The sequence below is a fragment of the Phytophthora cinnamomi genome (assembly GCF_018691715.1).
Source record: "Phytophthora cinnamomi strain GKB4 chromosome Unknown Contig46, whole genome shotgun sequence".
NCBI classification, from domain to species: Eukaryota; Oomycota; class Peronosporomycetes; order Peronosporales; family Peronosporaceae; genus Phytophthora; species Phytophthora cinnamomi.
This window is the reverse complement of record NW_027150979.1, coordinates 197,007-210,875: the sequence shown is the minus strand read 5'-3', so window position 1 is coordinate 210,875 and position 13,869 is coordinate 197,007. Positions and strand designations below refer to the sequence as shown.

General features: G+C 54.6%; 6 protein-coding genes across 7 annotated transcripts; 3 read left to right on the top strand and 3 right to left on the bottom strand.

Annotated features, from left to right (window-relative positions):
- Nucleotides 1-3,353: 3,353 nt before the first annotated feature.
- Nucleotides 3,354-3,821, top strand: IUM83_12642 (uncharacterized protein; the record flags this gene model as incomplete). The annotated part of the gene is made up of 1 exon (XM_067937283.1): nt 3,354-3,821. One exon carries the CDS (start codon nt 3,354-3,356, stop codon nt 3,819-3,821), a length of 468 nt encoding a protein of 155 aa, XP_067790383.1.
- Nucleotides 3,822-4,705: 884 nt separating this feature from the next.
- Nucleotides 4,706-5,206, top strand: IUM83_12641 (uncharacterized protein; the record flags this gene model as incomplete). The annotated part of the gene is made up of 1 exon (XM_067937282.1): nt 4,706-5,206. One exon carries the CDS (start codon nt 4,706-4,708, stop codon nt 5,204-5,206), a length of 501 nt encoding a protein of 166 aa, XP_067790470.1.
- A 127-nt stretch (nt 5,207-5,333) lies between these two features.
- On the bottom strand, nt 5,334-6,845 carry IUM83_12640 (IQ motif, EF-hand binding site; the record flags this gene model as incomplete). Its single annotated transcript, XM_067937281.1, has 1 exon — nt 5,334-6,845. The coding sequence occupies one exon, from the start codon at nt 6,843-6,845 to the stop codon at nt 5,334-5,336; it is 1,512 nt and encodes a 503-aa protein (XP_067790425.1).
- Nucleotides 6,846-9,060: 2,215 nt separating this feature from the next.
- Nucleotides 9,061-10,544, bottom strand: IUM83_12639 (putative 2',5'-phosphodiesterase; the record flags this gene model as incomplete). Of its 2 annotated transcripts, none has more annotated exons than XM_067937280.1 (2): nt 9,061-9,112; nt 9,178-10,544. In XM_067937280.1, the coding sequence occupies 2 exons, from the start codon at nt 10,542-10,544 to the stop codon at nt 9,061-9,063; spliced, it is 1,419 nt and encodes a 472-aa protein (XP_067790354.1). The 2 variants fall into 2 exon arrangements, with proteins under 2 accessions (XP_067790354.1, XP_067790355.1); XM_067937279.1 differs by lacking the exon at nt 9,061-9,112 and having other exon boundaries at nt 9,923-9,954; nt 10,025-10,544.
- Nucleotides 10,545-10,691: 147 nt separating this feature from the next.
- IUM83_12638 (uncharacterized protein) lies at nt 10,692-12,137 on the top strand (the record flags this gene model as incomplete). The annotated part of the gene is made up of 5 exons (XM_067937278.1): nt 10,692-10,699; nt 10,778-10,834; nt 10,899-11,274; nt 11,354-11,856; nt 11,924-12,137. The coding sequence occupies 5 exons, from the start codon at nt 10,692-10,694 to the stop codon at nt 12,135-12,137; spliced, it is 1,158 nt and encodes a 385-aa protein (XP_067790353.1).
- Nucleotides 12,138-12,189: 52 nt separating this feature from the next.
- Nucleotides 12,190-13,749, bottom strand: IUM83_12637 (putative molecular chaperone (DnaJ superfamily); the record flags this gene model as incomplete). Its single annotated transcript, XM_067937277.1, has 4 exons — nt 12,190-12,246; nt 12,340-12,755; nt 12,832-12,892; nt 12,967-13,749. The coding sequence occupies 4 exons, from the start codon at nt 13,747-13,749 to the stop codon at nt 12,190-12,192; spliced, it is 1,317 nt and encodes a 438-aa protein (XP_067790361.1).
- Nucleotides 13,750-13,869: the final 120 nt, after the last annotated feature.

The window sequence follows — 13,869 nt, the reverse complement described above, 5'->3', positions numbered from 1 at the left end:
TGTCAGGTTCAACGTCGACGTCAGAGCCCGCCCGTGTTACATGTTCTACTCTCCACTTCGAGCAAGACTCTCAGGGAAACACAGTGTTTGTCCTGGAAAATTGTAACAGTGCTGTCACAAGCGGATCCACCGTGATTGCCGGAACATCCTCCGGCACGTCGGCAGCGACAACGGGCAGTTCGACGTCACCCACGTCCAATACGGCCACAGTAGCAGGTGTAACTGCAACCTCACCACCAAGCACTACTGGGTCTACCGTCTCCACGAACTCCGCTATAAACTCTGGGACACCTACGTCGGAAGTTAATGCCGCTACGACCGCAACTTCAGGGTCGATCAATTCCGCGACACCTTCCACCAGTACAGCGGCGGTAGCAACGCCAAGTCCACAACCTTCATCAACTGCGAATTCGGCCATCACGGCAACGATGGTCTCAGGGGCTACCGAATCGGGGACTGCGGCTTCTACGGCTCTCACTCCTGCAATCACAAATGCCCCGTCCAGCGCTGCGGTGGCGGTATCTGAGACCACCAACGGTGCCACCTCGAATACGCCCTCGACGTCTTTCACCGGTGGAGCAGCTAGTGAGACTGCGATTACCACCACTGTCACCGCGACAGGTTCTGCTGCACTAGCGTCTCCAACGACTGTGCCAGCTTCGGACAACGCTAACGCAGCAACAAACACTGCATCCCCGTCACCAACCGGAACAGGGAATCCCGCCACCGTTGATACTTCCACAAGTGCCATTGCAGGCTCAACCACAGGATCCACGGCGAATTCTCAGGCGGCGACGTCCACTTCTTCGAAATCTGCAGCACAACCAGAGACAACAACTTCGACTCACGGCTCCCAGACGACTGCAAGTTCCTCAACGACGAGCTCCCGTGCTAACGAAGTACCGGCAACAGCCTCCTCGAGCAGCAGTTCGCTTCGAGGTGGATCTTCATCAACTAACACATCCTCTGCATCTACTGACAGCAGCTTAACTGGAAGCGAGGCGAGCACAAATGTCGACAAGTCTACTGTCGGCCAGTCTTCAACGGGCTCGCTTGTTGGTAGCATTGGACAGAGCGACAACAACAATAACCAGGGTTCCTCCACCGCTGGGCAAGGCGACAACATCACCAGCCAAAATTCTTCCAGCAGTCATGGATCCGGAAGCAATAGTGCTGGCGATCGCATTGAACGCGGCTTATTGACATCAGTACTTCTTGTCGCCGTGGCATTCACGCTGATGTAGAGGTAGACTTTTCGCGTTGTTACGAATACTTCTCGAGTTGATAACGTTTTCCATTCATTTGCTTTCCGTCCCAACCCCTGTGGAGCTGGTTCCGAAGGGCTACAAAGCCAAACACGTTTGCCAAACAAGTCAAACGAACAACGGGGTATAAAGTAACTTCACCAGTTATCAGGTCTTGTTTCAAGAGAAATGTTGTCGGTGCACACCTAGTGGCTTCAAGCCATGCCGTCTCGAAAATGACTCGTATCATCCCTACCAAGACCCCATGATTCTCATTGTGAATACTGCATCAGGTTTACCATGCTTAAGTCCACTCTGCAATTCCAATCTCATTTGCGCAAGACATCAATCACTCTCGACTTTTATAGCAGGCGAACTTTTAGTCAGGGAGCGAGCCTAATTCAACCTAGCAGCACTCGCCTAAAACACGCGGTTGATCTCACTACAAGTTCAGTCTCGATCGCAGAATTGGGTTCATTGAGACCCTTCAGCGCTGCGTGTTGCTGCACTCACAACACTCTCTGGCCAATTTCTCAGCGTGGTGTTGTCGAGGAAAGCAAACTTGCGCCATCATTAACCAACTTGCTCGTAGGAGGACGGCGCGCAAACAAATAATTTTTTCGCGGTTTTAGTGTTCAGTCTCGCCATCAGGCTCACCGCTGGCTCGGGTTCTCAACCCGGTGACGCATTAAACGGAGCTTATGCAGCAAACACAGCTTCCAGTACAATCCTCTCCAGTGATACCCCAGTTTTCGATGGACCTATTACTCCGCAGCCAACGTTCCGCTTGATGACAGACAGCGATAATACCATGGCGGGGAGCTCCGTAGTACTGACCAACACTGGTACAGTTAGCAACAACGATGCTACCACACCAGCATCAACAACTCCTGCAACCGGTGTCGCAACTCGGCAGCCCACAGTCCGCTTAGTAACAAGTGGGTGATTACAGAGGCTCCCGTATCGACTGGTGCTCCAACGAATGACGTGACAACGGCTCCGCCCATGACCTCTGCGTCGCCAATTCCGAAACCAACATTTCACGCGGTGACAGGAGATAATACAGATACCCCCGCTGCAACGCAAGCTCCTGTGTCGCCATCCACTGCAGCAAGTAATAGTACCCCAGTTCCGACTTCAACCAAACCTCTAACGACGGCGAGTTCGACCCCAGAACCACCGGTTTATTATTCCTCCTTGTCCAGTCGAAATTTCTCGTCGGACAGAGGAATGGCTACCGGGAGCAGGGGCCATTCTAGCACCTCAGACGGGAACTTTCAGGATGCAGTGCGTAACAAAACTATTCATCGCAGTGTGAGCTCACTCGATGGATAAAGTTTTCTGGCGACACCAACAGCAGCATTCGTCATCCAGCAAAAATGCCGACAATATCGAAGAAGTGGGAATGGCGGCCAAGCTTCGACGAACGCGAGCGTGTCCGTGCCATCATGGCGGTGCTATCGATATTCGTGGCAACCGTCGTTGTTTTCTAAGCTCTATGTGGATAGCACCCTGCCATCGCGTGCTGCAAGTGGTAAATTCAAGTGATTAAGCCCCATCCAGCGAATGCGCAGAACCAATTCATAGGGCGCTTCACTACTATCGCTACGGGTCCATTACTCTGACAACACTTCGAGTGGGCGGTTTTAGCGTCATCGATGCCTTCAGCACCAGCACCACCTCGACAACAAGTTCTAACTTCTTCGACTCGCATTCGACACCAGAGATTGAAATTCTGTTGTCGATACATTCTTTCGAACCTCGGCCGTGGTGGGTTCAGGAGCTACTAGCTGGGCGCGATGCGTCAAAGTCGTAAGCTCGTAAGACTTCATCAATGATGATCGCCCGTGCATCGGATTAAGCCTCTCCTTCTCTCACTTGCTTCATGGCGTCCTGATAGCTGCTTCCTACTGCCCCCTCGACTCAACGACATGCGCCGTTGCTGGAGCGACCGCTTTAGTCGTCGCCTGTCGTAAGTCGGCAGTTTTTGCTGCTGAACCGCAGCGGCCTGTCCAAGGCGTCGCTCGTATGACATCTCATGCCACGCTCTGATAGAGCTACTCATTTCGCAATTCGCTTCCTCCCGTACACAAACGAAGACCCCAAAAGATGAAGGTGCTGTCCTCGATCCTGCTTGCTATCGCGATCGCTGCCGTCGCTGCGGAAAATAACTCATCGGATGCATCGTTGTCGGCGTCCGCATCGTCGTCACTGTCAACCTCATCATCTTCTCACGAGTCTGGCAATGCCAACGAAGCCGTCACCGCTTCCGGTTCAGGTGTGTCGGCCGGCACGGCCACCGTCGGTAGTGTCGGTTCTGCCTCCGGCACCGTCGACAGCGTTGTCGGGACCAAGTCCAGCTCGTCTAGTGGCCCCGCAACTGAAGACACTACCATCGAGACCAATGTGCCGACTCACTACTCGGCTGCCAGCAGTGGCGGAGGAGAAAACAACCTCGCCAGCGCTTCCGCCAGTGCTTCCAAGGCAAGCTCCAAGTCTTCTGGAGCGACCAGCCTCCCGTCGGTTGCACTGTACTCGACCGCCACTATCGCTGTGGCCGTTGCAGCCCTCCTCTAGCCTGCTGCGAGTAGATAAGAGATCCACATTTTTTTGATTCGACGTCGTAGTAGCAGCAGCAATGTAAATACACATGCATGTTGGTGCTACCATTCAATGCACGCCGGATACCGTTCCCTGCTTGGCCATCATCTAAGTTGGCGTTGGAGTCCAACGCCAGCACCAGCTAATGGCGGCGAATCTTAGCCTCGTGTATTCTTGGTTGCGCCTTCCACAGAATTATCGCGTGCAAAAGCGCAAAACGCTTGCCCGTCATCGCCGAGCTGACATCTCGAGGCCCATGATCGTTCATGCTCGTCTGCGCCAGATACCAAAACCATTGGACTCTAGACCGTCGGAGCGACGAACCGTTTCCTTGGTTGTTTCAGCAAAATGAGCACTGAAAATCGCTCAGCAGCTCGGTTTAGGAAAGTGATAAAGTGTTTCATGCAGAAGTCACGGTGCATGTGCAAGTGCAACAAGGCAACATCAAGGAGCCTGTCGTTAATCCAGTGGCTTGCAGTGGTTTTCCCACAGAGAACAGTGACGGACTTTGGCCTTCAAATTCCACGAAAACAATATATTTGGCAAAAACAACGAACTGTGAGCAGCACCCGCCAATTTTGTATTCGTACACGATTTTGGTCAGGAAAGCACGTGCCCTTCCTGCAACAACGAGCTCCAAAAACGCGAAACTTCTCCATTTTTGCGGGAGGCCGTTTCCATGTATCTCATGATCGTTGCAAAACCGTCGAGAATTTTTTGTCCGTTATCGCTAGCGGACCGGGTGGAGCTGTTTGCGCCTCCGATCCAGCGACGGCCGCCCTAATTCCTCTCATTCGCACATTTGCACTCCAGTACTCGCATCTACAGCGCCCCAGTCGCCTCCGCTCCCTCTTTTCAAGATGAAGTTCTTCGCCGCCGTCCTCATCGCCGCCGCCATCGCCACCCAGGGTGTCGCTGCCATGCAGCTCGCTGATACCACCACTAGAACTACTACAACTACGACCGGAACTACGGGAACTACGACCGGAACTACGGGAACGACGACCGGAACTACGGGAACGACGACCGGAACTACAGGAGCTACCACCTCAGGCTCGACCACGGTGAACTCAGCTGGCACAGGCTCTGGTAGTACCGGAACCGTGACTTCGGATGGCACGACTAACTCGACGGGCACCACTGGCACTGATACCACTGGTGAGACCCCGGAAGGCACTGCGGCCTCGACAAGCTCGACAAGCTCGGCCAGCGGATCCGGCGGCCACGCCACCACTGTTGGCGACTCCTCCACCAATGGCACGAAAACTGTCGGCTCGGGGTCCAGCGCCGCCGGCAGCGTGGAGCCCATCACGTACGCGGCGTTGGCTCTGGGCGCCACGGTAGCTGCCGCCCTCTTCTAAGCCAGCCCACTTTTGACGGGTCTTGTCCATTAGGTTGTATGCTCGATAATAGGGATCAACGTCAATTTTCTCCCAACGCCTTCCGTTCTCCAGTACCCCCACCTTTTGCTTGTCCGTATCTGCTGACTCACGTCTGATGGCGCATATTTCCCACGAAAGAGTTGCGTCGAGACGGAGGGGTCTCGAAGTTGTCGCCAAGTTCGGCCTCCTTCAGCCTCAGTTCGATACGCGTCATCCCCATCGAGATCCGTCGTCCGGTGCTGGTCGAAGATATCGATGAAATCAGCGAGCTTGAGGATCCGTCGCGGGTCCATATCGGGGGAAGCGACACAGGGTTTGGCGGAGCGTGAGTTTGACTCGGTGGGGGTTCGTTCAACGCGTGGGGGTTGCTTCTACCACTTGGCGGACGAGAGCTGGATGTAGCGATAGGAGGCAAGCGAGGCTCGAAAGAGAGTTCTGCAGGCATGAGCTGCGTAGCGCTTCCGATAACCTTCCCGTGCTCTATTAGAGCTTCTTCGTCATCATCGTTATCTGATGCATCTTCTTCATCATCTTCGTCGTCTTCGGCATCGCTATTTCGCTCGTGGAGAGCACTGGCCGTGAAGGTCTCGACGAGTTTCCGCCGCGTTTTATCATCCAGCTGCAGCAAAAGACTCGCTCGCGAATTGTAGCCGCGGTAGATCGACTGAATACGGACGGCGGACTGGTTTACCCGTTCTAAATCCTTTCGGAAGCGCTGTCGCCGCTCCTGCTGCACGTTCAGGAATTTGCGGATCTTCGACTGGATGGCCATCGCGCTGACTGCACTCATGTGCGCCATCTTCTCCTCCCTCAATACTCTTACTTGGCCTTGAGCCAAATGTGAACGAACGATCGCCTGCATCCGCACTGCAGCAACATTTCGTCTGCGCTCCATCTCCTGCTGTTCCATTTTGTGTTTCTGCAGTAAAACAATCCGCTGACGCCGACGCTCTTCGCCCACCCGGCGGTATCTCTCTGCAGCGTCCTGGGTATCAGCTGACTCGTTCAACTTGTTTGCCAGTAGATTTATTAGCTGTGCCTGTGCAACGGACTCGACCGTCATCGAGCGTCGGTGGCGCAGACGACGTCGATAGCGCCGAAACGCGTTGATAATCGTACGAACAGCAGCAGCCCGACGTTTGTGCTCCAGCCACGCACCTCGAATCGAATGGTAATCGCATTTTGCGCGATGGCCACGGAAGATGCGTTGGATGTTAACGACACTGACACGCACACTTCGTATAAACCGAGTCACGTTCTGCTGCATCTGGTTGCGATGTCGGTGTGCAAGGTACTGGAGCTGGATCTTCCGCGCTAAGATATGCTCAATCCGTTTCTCGTTGTTCTTACGAACCATAACTTTGCCTTGCAGTTTGTTTTTCTCCCCCCACCGTTGGATGTCGCGCAGCTCGCAGTCTGCTTCGGGATCGAGTAATGCTGCTCGCTTCTCCAAAAACTCTCGTAGGCGGTCAGGGTTGATACGAAGAACTTCTGTCGGCATATTTTCTTGACCAGGTTGGTTACCAGAGGCTAATACAGTAACACGAGTAGTGTCCTCCTGACGAATACGAAGCTGCTCGCCGAGTAGCTGGGCGTTGGGGGACCGCAGCACCATCATGTTACTCAATGCTTCTTCAACACCTCCAGCGGATTTGATTGTCGCGAAGGGATCGTAAGTGGTCTGAAGTCGGTCTTCCTCCTTGCCGCACCTTTGTCGCTCCAGTGCTTCAAGTTTGCTCTCCTGGTAAATTGCCTCGATGCACAGTCCTAGGCGATCGAGATCGATCGCAGAAATGTTCGGTTTGGTAGGCGAGTTATTAGGAGATTTAGTCGAGATGCCAAGCGCTGCTTGCAACCTCTTCAAGCCCATCGAGCTGATGCCACACTCTTTCCTTCGTCCGTGTGAAGCAGACGAAGTGCGTACGGAGCTATTCGTTCCGCTGCAATCTCTTTCCGTTAAAAATGTTTTTCCGGATGACGAGGTCTCGAGTGATTGCAGAATCGTCCGCGATAACAACAACGGATTGTACGTTGCCTTTGGGCCGATAAGCAACTCCAACGCCACCGAAGGAAAAATCGTGCGCAAGTCTTCGTCCACATGTAATAAGTAGTTGGGGATCTTTTGCCTTTTCCACGGGAAGCGAAAAAGCCGCTGGAAGTTACTCATCTGTCGACGTCGCTGGCGCATTTGCCGCCAGTCTAAAACCCCTTCCACGATACTTAAAGTAGTTTGTTGTAAACCGCTGATTAGCAGTCCAGCGTGGTGAACGTGATGGTTCATTCTCTTCGTGAGTTCGGCTAGCCGAGCTTTTGACTCGGTTACCGCTAGCTGTGCTTCTGTGACAGCTTGATCCGACTCCGCTCGTGTAGGTGTAGGAATGGTAAGACCAATCAACGACCCCGTCTTCTTCATACGTGACGGAGACATTGCCATAGTCGCCTCCAAAGCCGCTTGTGCCTGTTTGTGATCGTCTTGAGATTTCAGAAAATCTTGAGCAAGGGTGTCGATGAGCGGCAACTCTTGTTTTAACTGACGAACTAGTTGTTCGCGCATCATGATATCTTTAGTAATCCCCAACTCACGTAGAACAATCCGTGATGATTTCTGTGCACTTGAAAGCCACGGTGCTGGCCCAACAGGTAAGGTTTTGTTGAGCGTTTGAGTGTTACCCCGTTGTGTTTTACTGGACGATGGACGAGGCACAGGCCGCAGCTGAGCACGAGGGATGTCTGACTCACTTGGAGAATGCTTTAGGCCGGGATATCCAGCATCTTTGTCTGGTCTTGGCATACCATCGTAGGAGGTTTCAATTACTTCATCCTGATTTTCACGAAGCTGACGCATGCTTGCATTGCGTAGAAAGCTCGTTGCCCCCTTCGGTGGTACAACAGGAGACATGTGACGTCTTGGGCGATTTGATGACTTGAGGGGAGCCGAGTTCGTACGCTGCGGAATCACCAGAACCACATTCTCATTGAGCTCGTGATCACCATCACAATCTTCACGACGCTCTGAACTCCCCGCTAAGTTTTCATCGCTTGTCTTACGCTGGGCTTGGTGCCGCTGGTAGTTCTCCAAGATCTTCTGCTGGCGTTGATACCTTGGCACTTGAGTCTTGAAGCTTTCCTCGCGTACTTTCAGGTCTCCATATTGTCTCGCTAGTCCACGCGCAACAAGATTTCGTCGAAGAGCAGCAGACTTCCTCACCGCCACTGGTAGTCCAGGGGATTGTCTTTCCGAAGTATCACCGTAGTGGCTTAGCAGATTGCGATCTCCCTCGATCATCGACTGACCACTCCCCCCTACAGAGGCAGAGGAACCCAGAAGCGGGGCCTTCTTCATCACACCCATATTGATCTGCACACTACGGAATGAAGTCGAGCGGAGCGCAAGGTTTGACTCGCAAAAATAGTCATATTCAGGCGTCTAGGCATGTCCTCAATTAGATGCTCCAACGGTCAAACAACAGCGTAGGCATAGTTGGAATCGGTGGTAGTAACATGGGCATCATTGCAGTACTCGGTCGTTCTATCAATGGGATAACCTTTCCGCTCACCAGGTCAAGTCGCACACGAGAGATACATGGTCGGATGGAAACGTAGACGATGGTAGCGCAACCTCGTGAGTCACTTCCTCCTCGGTGAAAAATGGGAACACATCACGGACCTGCAGCGTCTTCGACCCAACCATGATATAGTCTAGCGTGTCTACGAAGCTCGTCACATAGTTCGTGAATGCTGGGATTCCACACGCACTCACTAACTGGAGAGCATGCTCAAAGCGATTTGGACGGACAAAACTGGTGTGCGTAACATCGTCGTTTCCATCGCCTTTAAGGTTCCACCGAAATGCTGGAGCTTGTTGCCAGTGTCGGTGACTTGAATCTATTTGACCGTCCAGAAGAAAAGCAACCAGCGCTGCCCTGGGGTGAGCGTTCCAGTCTCCGCACATTACGACGGCCGCATTTTCAAAGCCAGTCTCGGCTCTTCGTCGGCCCACGCTATCAACAACAGCGACGCCTTGGAGTAATCGAACCAAATGTGCGTCTCCGCGGTAGAAGAGATGCGTATTCGACAGAATAATACTCCTCGACGGGTCTAGCTTAGAGCGCAAGACGAGTAGTTGGGCGATAGACGGGATCCGGTTGACAGCCTTCGCGATTTCTGGGAAGTCTTGCAGAAGGCTCTGAGCTGCTGGATTTGTCGAGTGTTTGACCGTCACCGCGAGGTTCAACGTTTCCTCATCTACCACCTCGAATCGAGCCACCCTCACGAATGTGGCGCAGCCTTCATTCGTCGTTCCCGTTTTCCCCGAGTAGAATCCATGGTAGCCGAGCGATGTCATCATGGGCTCGAAAAACTTTTGGTACAAATGCTCACCCATTTCCTGCAGACAGACGATGTCGCTGTTGTTTTCCTCGATCTCCTGGAGAATGAGTTGGATCCGGCGGGTCTCCTTGATGACGCTAGCCTCGACGTACGGGAACAAGTTCTTCTTGGCATGGTCCGTCGTCGCGTAGCCGTCGTACAGCACGTTGTAGCTCATGACTCGGAAGGCCTCCGCCGCGTCCGGGTACCTCTCCGCAGCGCTCGTGGCTCCCATTCTTCTCCTCTCCTTGAACACGTCTCGATTCGGTCCAGCCAGCACCGGCGTGGTGGTCGTCTCGGCCTTGCTGTCCTGTGCCAACTCCGAGTTCATGACCGGTGCGTGGCACTCCACGTAGAACCTGCAGCCCAGCTCTGTCTGGGTCGGAGTGTATCTCCTCTCGAGGCCCACCATTGTGCCTGGACTCTCACTGCTGCTCTCCTGCCCTGGCTCGAGACGGAACCAGCGCCACGAGCACTCGTCGGCGGAGCAGAACTCCGTCTCCGGCAGCGGAGCCAATGGTATTCCGGCCATCACGGGCTCCAGCACCTTGAGGCCCGTGACGAGCGGCTGGTTGTGCAGCACCACGAAGCTCTCGGCGCCGACCTGCAGGCTGCGCGTGCGCATCAGCGCGTCGCCCACCGTGGCCGTCTTGGCGTTGATCTCCTGGCCGTCGGCGTCCAGGAACTTGACGGCAACGGAGGGCGCGACGCCGCCCGCGACGCCGTTCTTGAGCTTCTTCCGGTGCTTCTTCTTGGCCTTGGAAGTCGCGGTAGAGTTGGCTGGGGGCGACGTAGCAGCCGCCAGCAGCTGCAGACGGTAGCGCACGCGCTCCAGCTTCTCGGAGCTCAGGCGGAAGAAGCTCTTGCGGTCGTCCTGCAGCCGCAGCTGCAGCTTCAGGTGCGTCGCGCCCGGCGCGAAGCTCACATGGGCCACGCGCGTGGTAGCCATTATTGCGCGGAATGGACTTGGCTACATTTATAACAGTAAGCACAGGGATTGGTTGAAAAGAGACAGAAGGATTTTAACCAATCAGTGATTGGACCTCCTCAGTATGGCATTCAAATTCTGAAGCTGACAGCTATCGTATCGGTGAACATGGGCGAGTACGTGGCCTGCGTAGTGCATGCGTGTATATCACTCCGGGTCAATGTAGCGACGCTGCTACTGCTTTACCCCAGTAGATGGAAGGCTTGCGCTCCCGATGCGACCTCTCTTGCTTGCATCCGCGCAGTATTGAGGTTGTAGCAGCCTCTTCCTCGCCGCCACTCGGTGCTAACTGGCGTCGTGCGGTTTTGTCTGCAGAGAGTGCGTTGTGGTGATCGACGGCGCCAACGTGTCGTGCCAGAAGGACGGGAAGGTCCACATCCCCAAACTCGCGGCTGCGATTCAGTACTTCCGGTCGCTGGGGCCTGCGTCAGGCCGTTACCCCGTCAAGTGCGTGGCCTTCGCGCCCAACTTCTGGCTAAATGTGAAGCCCTCGCCCGGCAGCGCTGCCCCCAGAGAGAACGGGGCCATGGAGACGGACGACTGGGCGTTGCTGAACGAGCTGGTGCAGAAGGACCACGTGATCCTCACGCCGTCGCAGGCGCACGACGACTTCTACGTGATCGACTACGCCGTCAAGTACGACGGGTTCATCGTCACGAACGACATGTTCCGGGACCACGTGTCGAACAAGGTGAGCTCTGCTGACTCGATGCTGGCTATTTGCTTGGTGCTGTACATGCTGATGTGGCTGTTATGGTGTGTTGATGTAGCGATCGTTTCACGGAAAGAGGCTGACGAGCACGTGGGTGCGCTCGCACTGCATTGACTTCACGTTCGTCGGGAAAGAGTTCATGCCGAACCCGCGCGCAATGGAGCGCGTGTTCGCTTTTCAGCCATCAGTGACGACTGTGTTACCTACAGCTACGCCGGCCTTGACAGCATCGAAAAGCAGCTCTTCATTGACAAGCTCGAGCCTGCAAAAAACACTGTCGGACGATGAGAATGACGAACGCGACGGTAACGACGACGATAATGACGATGGCATGGTCGTCGACAATGCAGGCAACAAGCGGAGCAAGAACATTGATCTTTCGGAGGTGACGTACTACAAGGTACCAAGGGAGCTGTTGCCGATGCTGCACGGTGAAGGCGGTGAAACTATGGAGAAGTTCCAGGAGTACACGGGGACATACATCGTGCTGCCGTCCCACGCGGCGTTAGAAGCTCCATCAGTTAGGCCAATTTCGAATGTGCTTACTCTCTCGATCTATGGGTACGTAGATCGTCTGCGAATGATCGGTGCATGTTCTGCTAACCTTTTGGCGTGAACGACTGTGCAGCCCAGAAGCCAGCCGACAGCAAGCTGTCGGACACCTTGACGCATTCCTTGTCGAGATGCAGCAAAAAGCGCAGTATGCATTTCAGCAACAGCAACAACAACAGCAGTATATGGCAGCTCAGGTACATCAGCCAGGGATGTTTCCTCCGCAGCAGCAATACCCAGGAGGCAATGGAAGTCAAGACGACCACATGATGGAGATCGATCCGTACTAGAGCCTAGATGTCACAAGTTGCACAAGGCAGAAATGCTACGTGAGCCTCTAAATTATTTCCACCCTCGCTTGTAAGCGTCATTGTCTGCCTCTCCGAATTTCTTCTCGTCCTGTTTGTTCCGTACAATAAGTAGATCCGCTAGTTAGAAAGCTAAACAGTCTAATTAATGCAATGCAATGCAGAACAAAGCAACGTCACGTACCCGCTTTTCTTCTCTCCATCCCTGGGCATCCATTTCCTTCCTTCGCTTTCCGTCCTTCTGGAACGATCGCCAGTTGCCAACTCGCTGCTCTCGACGATCTGTTTCAGCCCACGAGCGTTCACGCTTGAACATGTTCACGACCTTTGCTTGCTCCTTTTCTTCCTGTTCTGCCTCGCGCCGCCGCTGAGCCGCCTCACGCTTTTCAATGTTCAGGCGCCTGTTTTCGATCTCGGCGAATGCTCGCATCACGGCCTTTTCTACTGCCTCGTTCAGGTCGCCAAGTTCGCTCTCCTTAACCCCCTTCTTGATCTTTTGGCGGCGTTCCTTTTCAACCTCCTCCGTCGCATTTTCAATCGTGCGAATGATCGTCTTGCGCCGGTCTTCTTGCGTGATGAGATTGTACGCCTTTTTCGTCTCTGCACGAGCGCAACAAGCACAATAATTCAGCACGTTAGCCTCTTTGCCTGAACAATAGCATGAATCTGGGCGTACCTTCAAAAGCCTCGCGAGCTTTGGGGTTGCGGCACTTGTCCGGATGCACCATCGTGGAAATCTGCACGAAAACGATTCCACCAGCCGTCAAATAACCTTCCGAAGCGATGAAATGATAGACTACGAGTCGCCCACCTTGCGGTAGTGCTGCTTCATGTCTTCTTCGGTCGCGTCCACGTCCAGCATGAGCACTTTAAACGGGTTCAGGTTGATCCACTTGAAGTGCGGCTGCAGCAGTCGCGCAATCTGTCCGTCCACCGTGCCGAAATCCACGGGCGGCTTGTCCTTCTTCTTCTGCTCCTGCTCCGCGTCCTTCTTGACGCAGTTGGCGCTCTCCTCCAGCTCCTGCACCTCCGACATGAACTCGGCCAGCAGCGCGTCGTCGTCCTTGGGCTCGTTCTTCTTCTTCTCCTCCAGCTCCAGCTGCTTCTTCCTCTCCTCTTCTTCCTTCGCGGCCTGCCGCACCTCGGCTTCCTTCCTGAGCCTCTCCTGCTCCTTGGCCTGCTCTCTCAGCTGCCGGCTGTGCTCCTGGCCAGCCGCGTACGCCTCCTCCGCCGCGCGCAGCAGCGACGCGTTGTCAGGGTCCAGCTTGAGCCCCTCGTTGTACGTGGCGCGCGCCGCGTCGAAGCGCAGCAGCGCATGCTCGGCCGCTCCCTTGCGGCTGTAGCCCTTCCACCAATCAGGCTTGAGCTCGATGCACTTCTCCGCGTCCTTCAGCGCCTTGCCGCGCGCGTCGCCCATGGCCAGGAAGGCCGCCGAGCGGTTGCTGTAGTACACGGCGTTGTCCGGGTCCAGCTCCAGCGCGCGCGAGTACATGTCCGCTGCCTGCGCGAACTGCTTGGCGGCCAGCAGGCGGTTGCCCTCCGCCTTGAAGCCCTCGGCCTGCGCCGCCCACTCCTGCGGCTCCTCCTCGGCCATTCTCGCTCGTCAGTATGGGATTTGTGTAGCTGACATCAGTTCGTACACGAGTAAGTAGCATAGGTGTATAGTATACACTGTATACCTGAAGGAGATGCTTCAATTGTGTGGTGCACACAT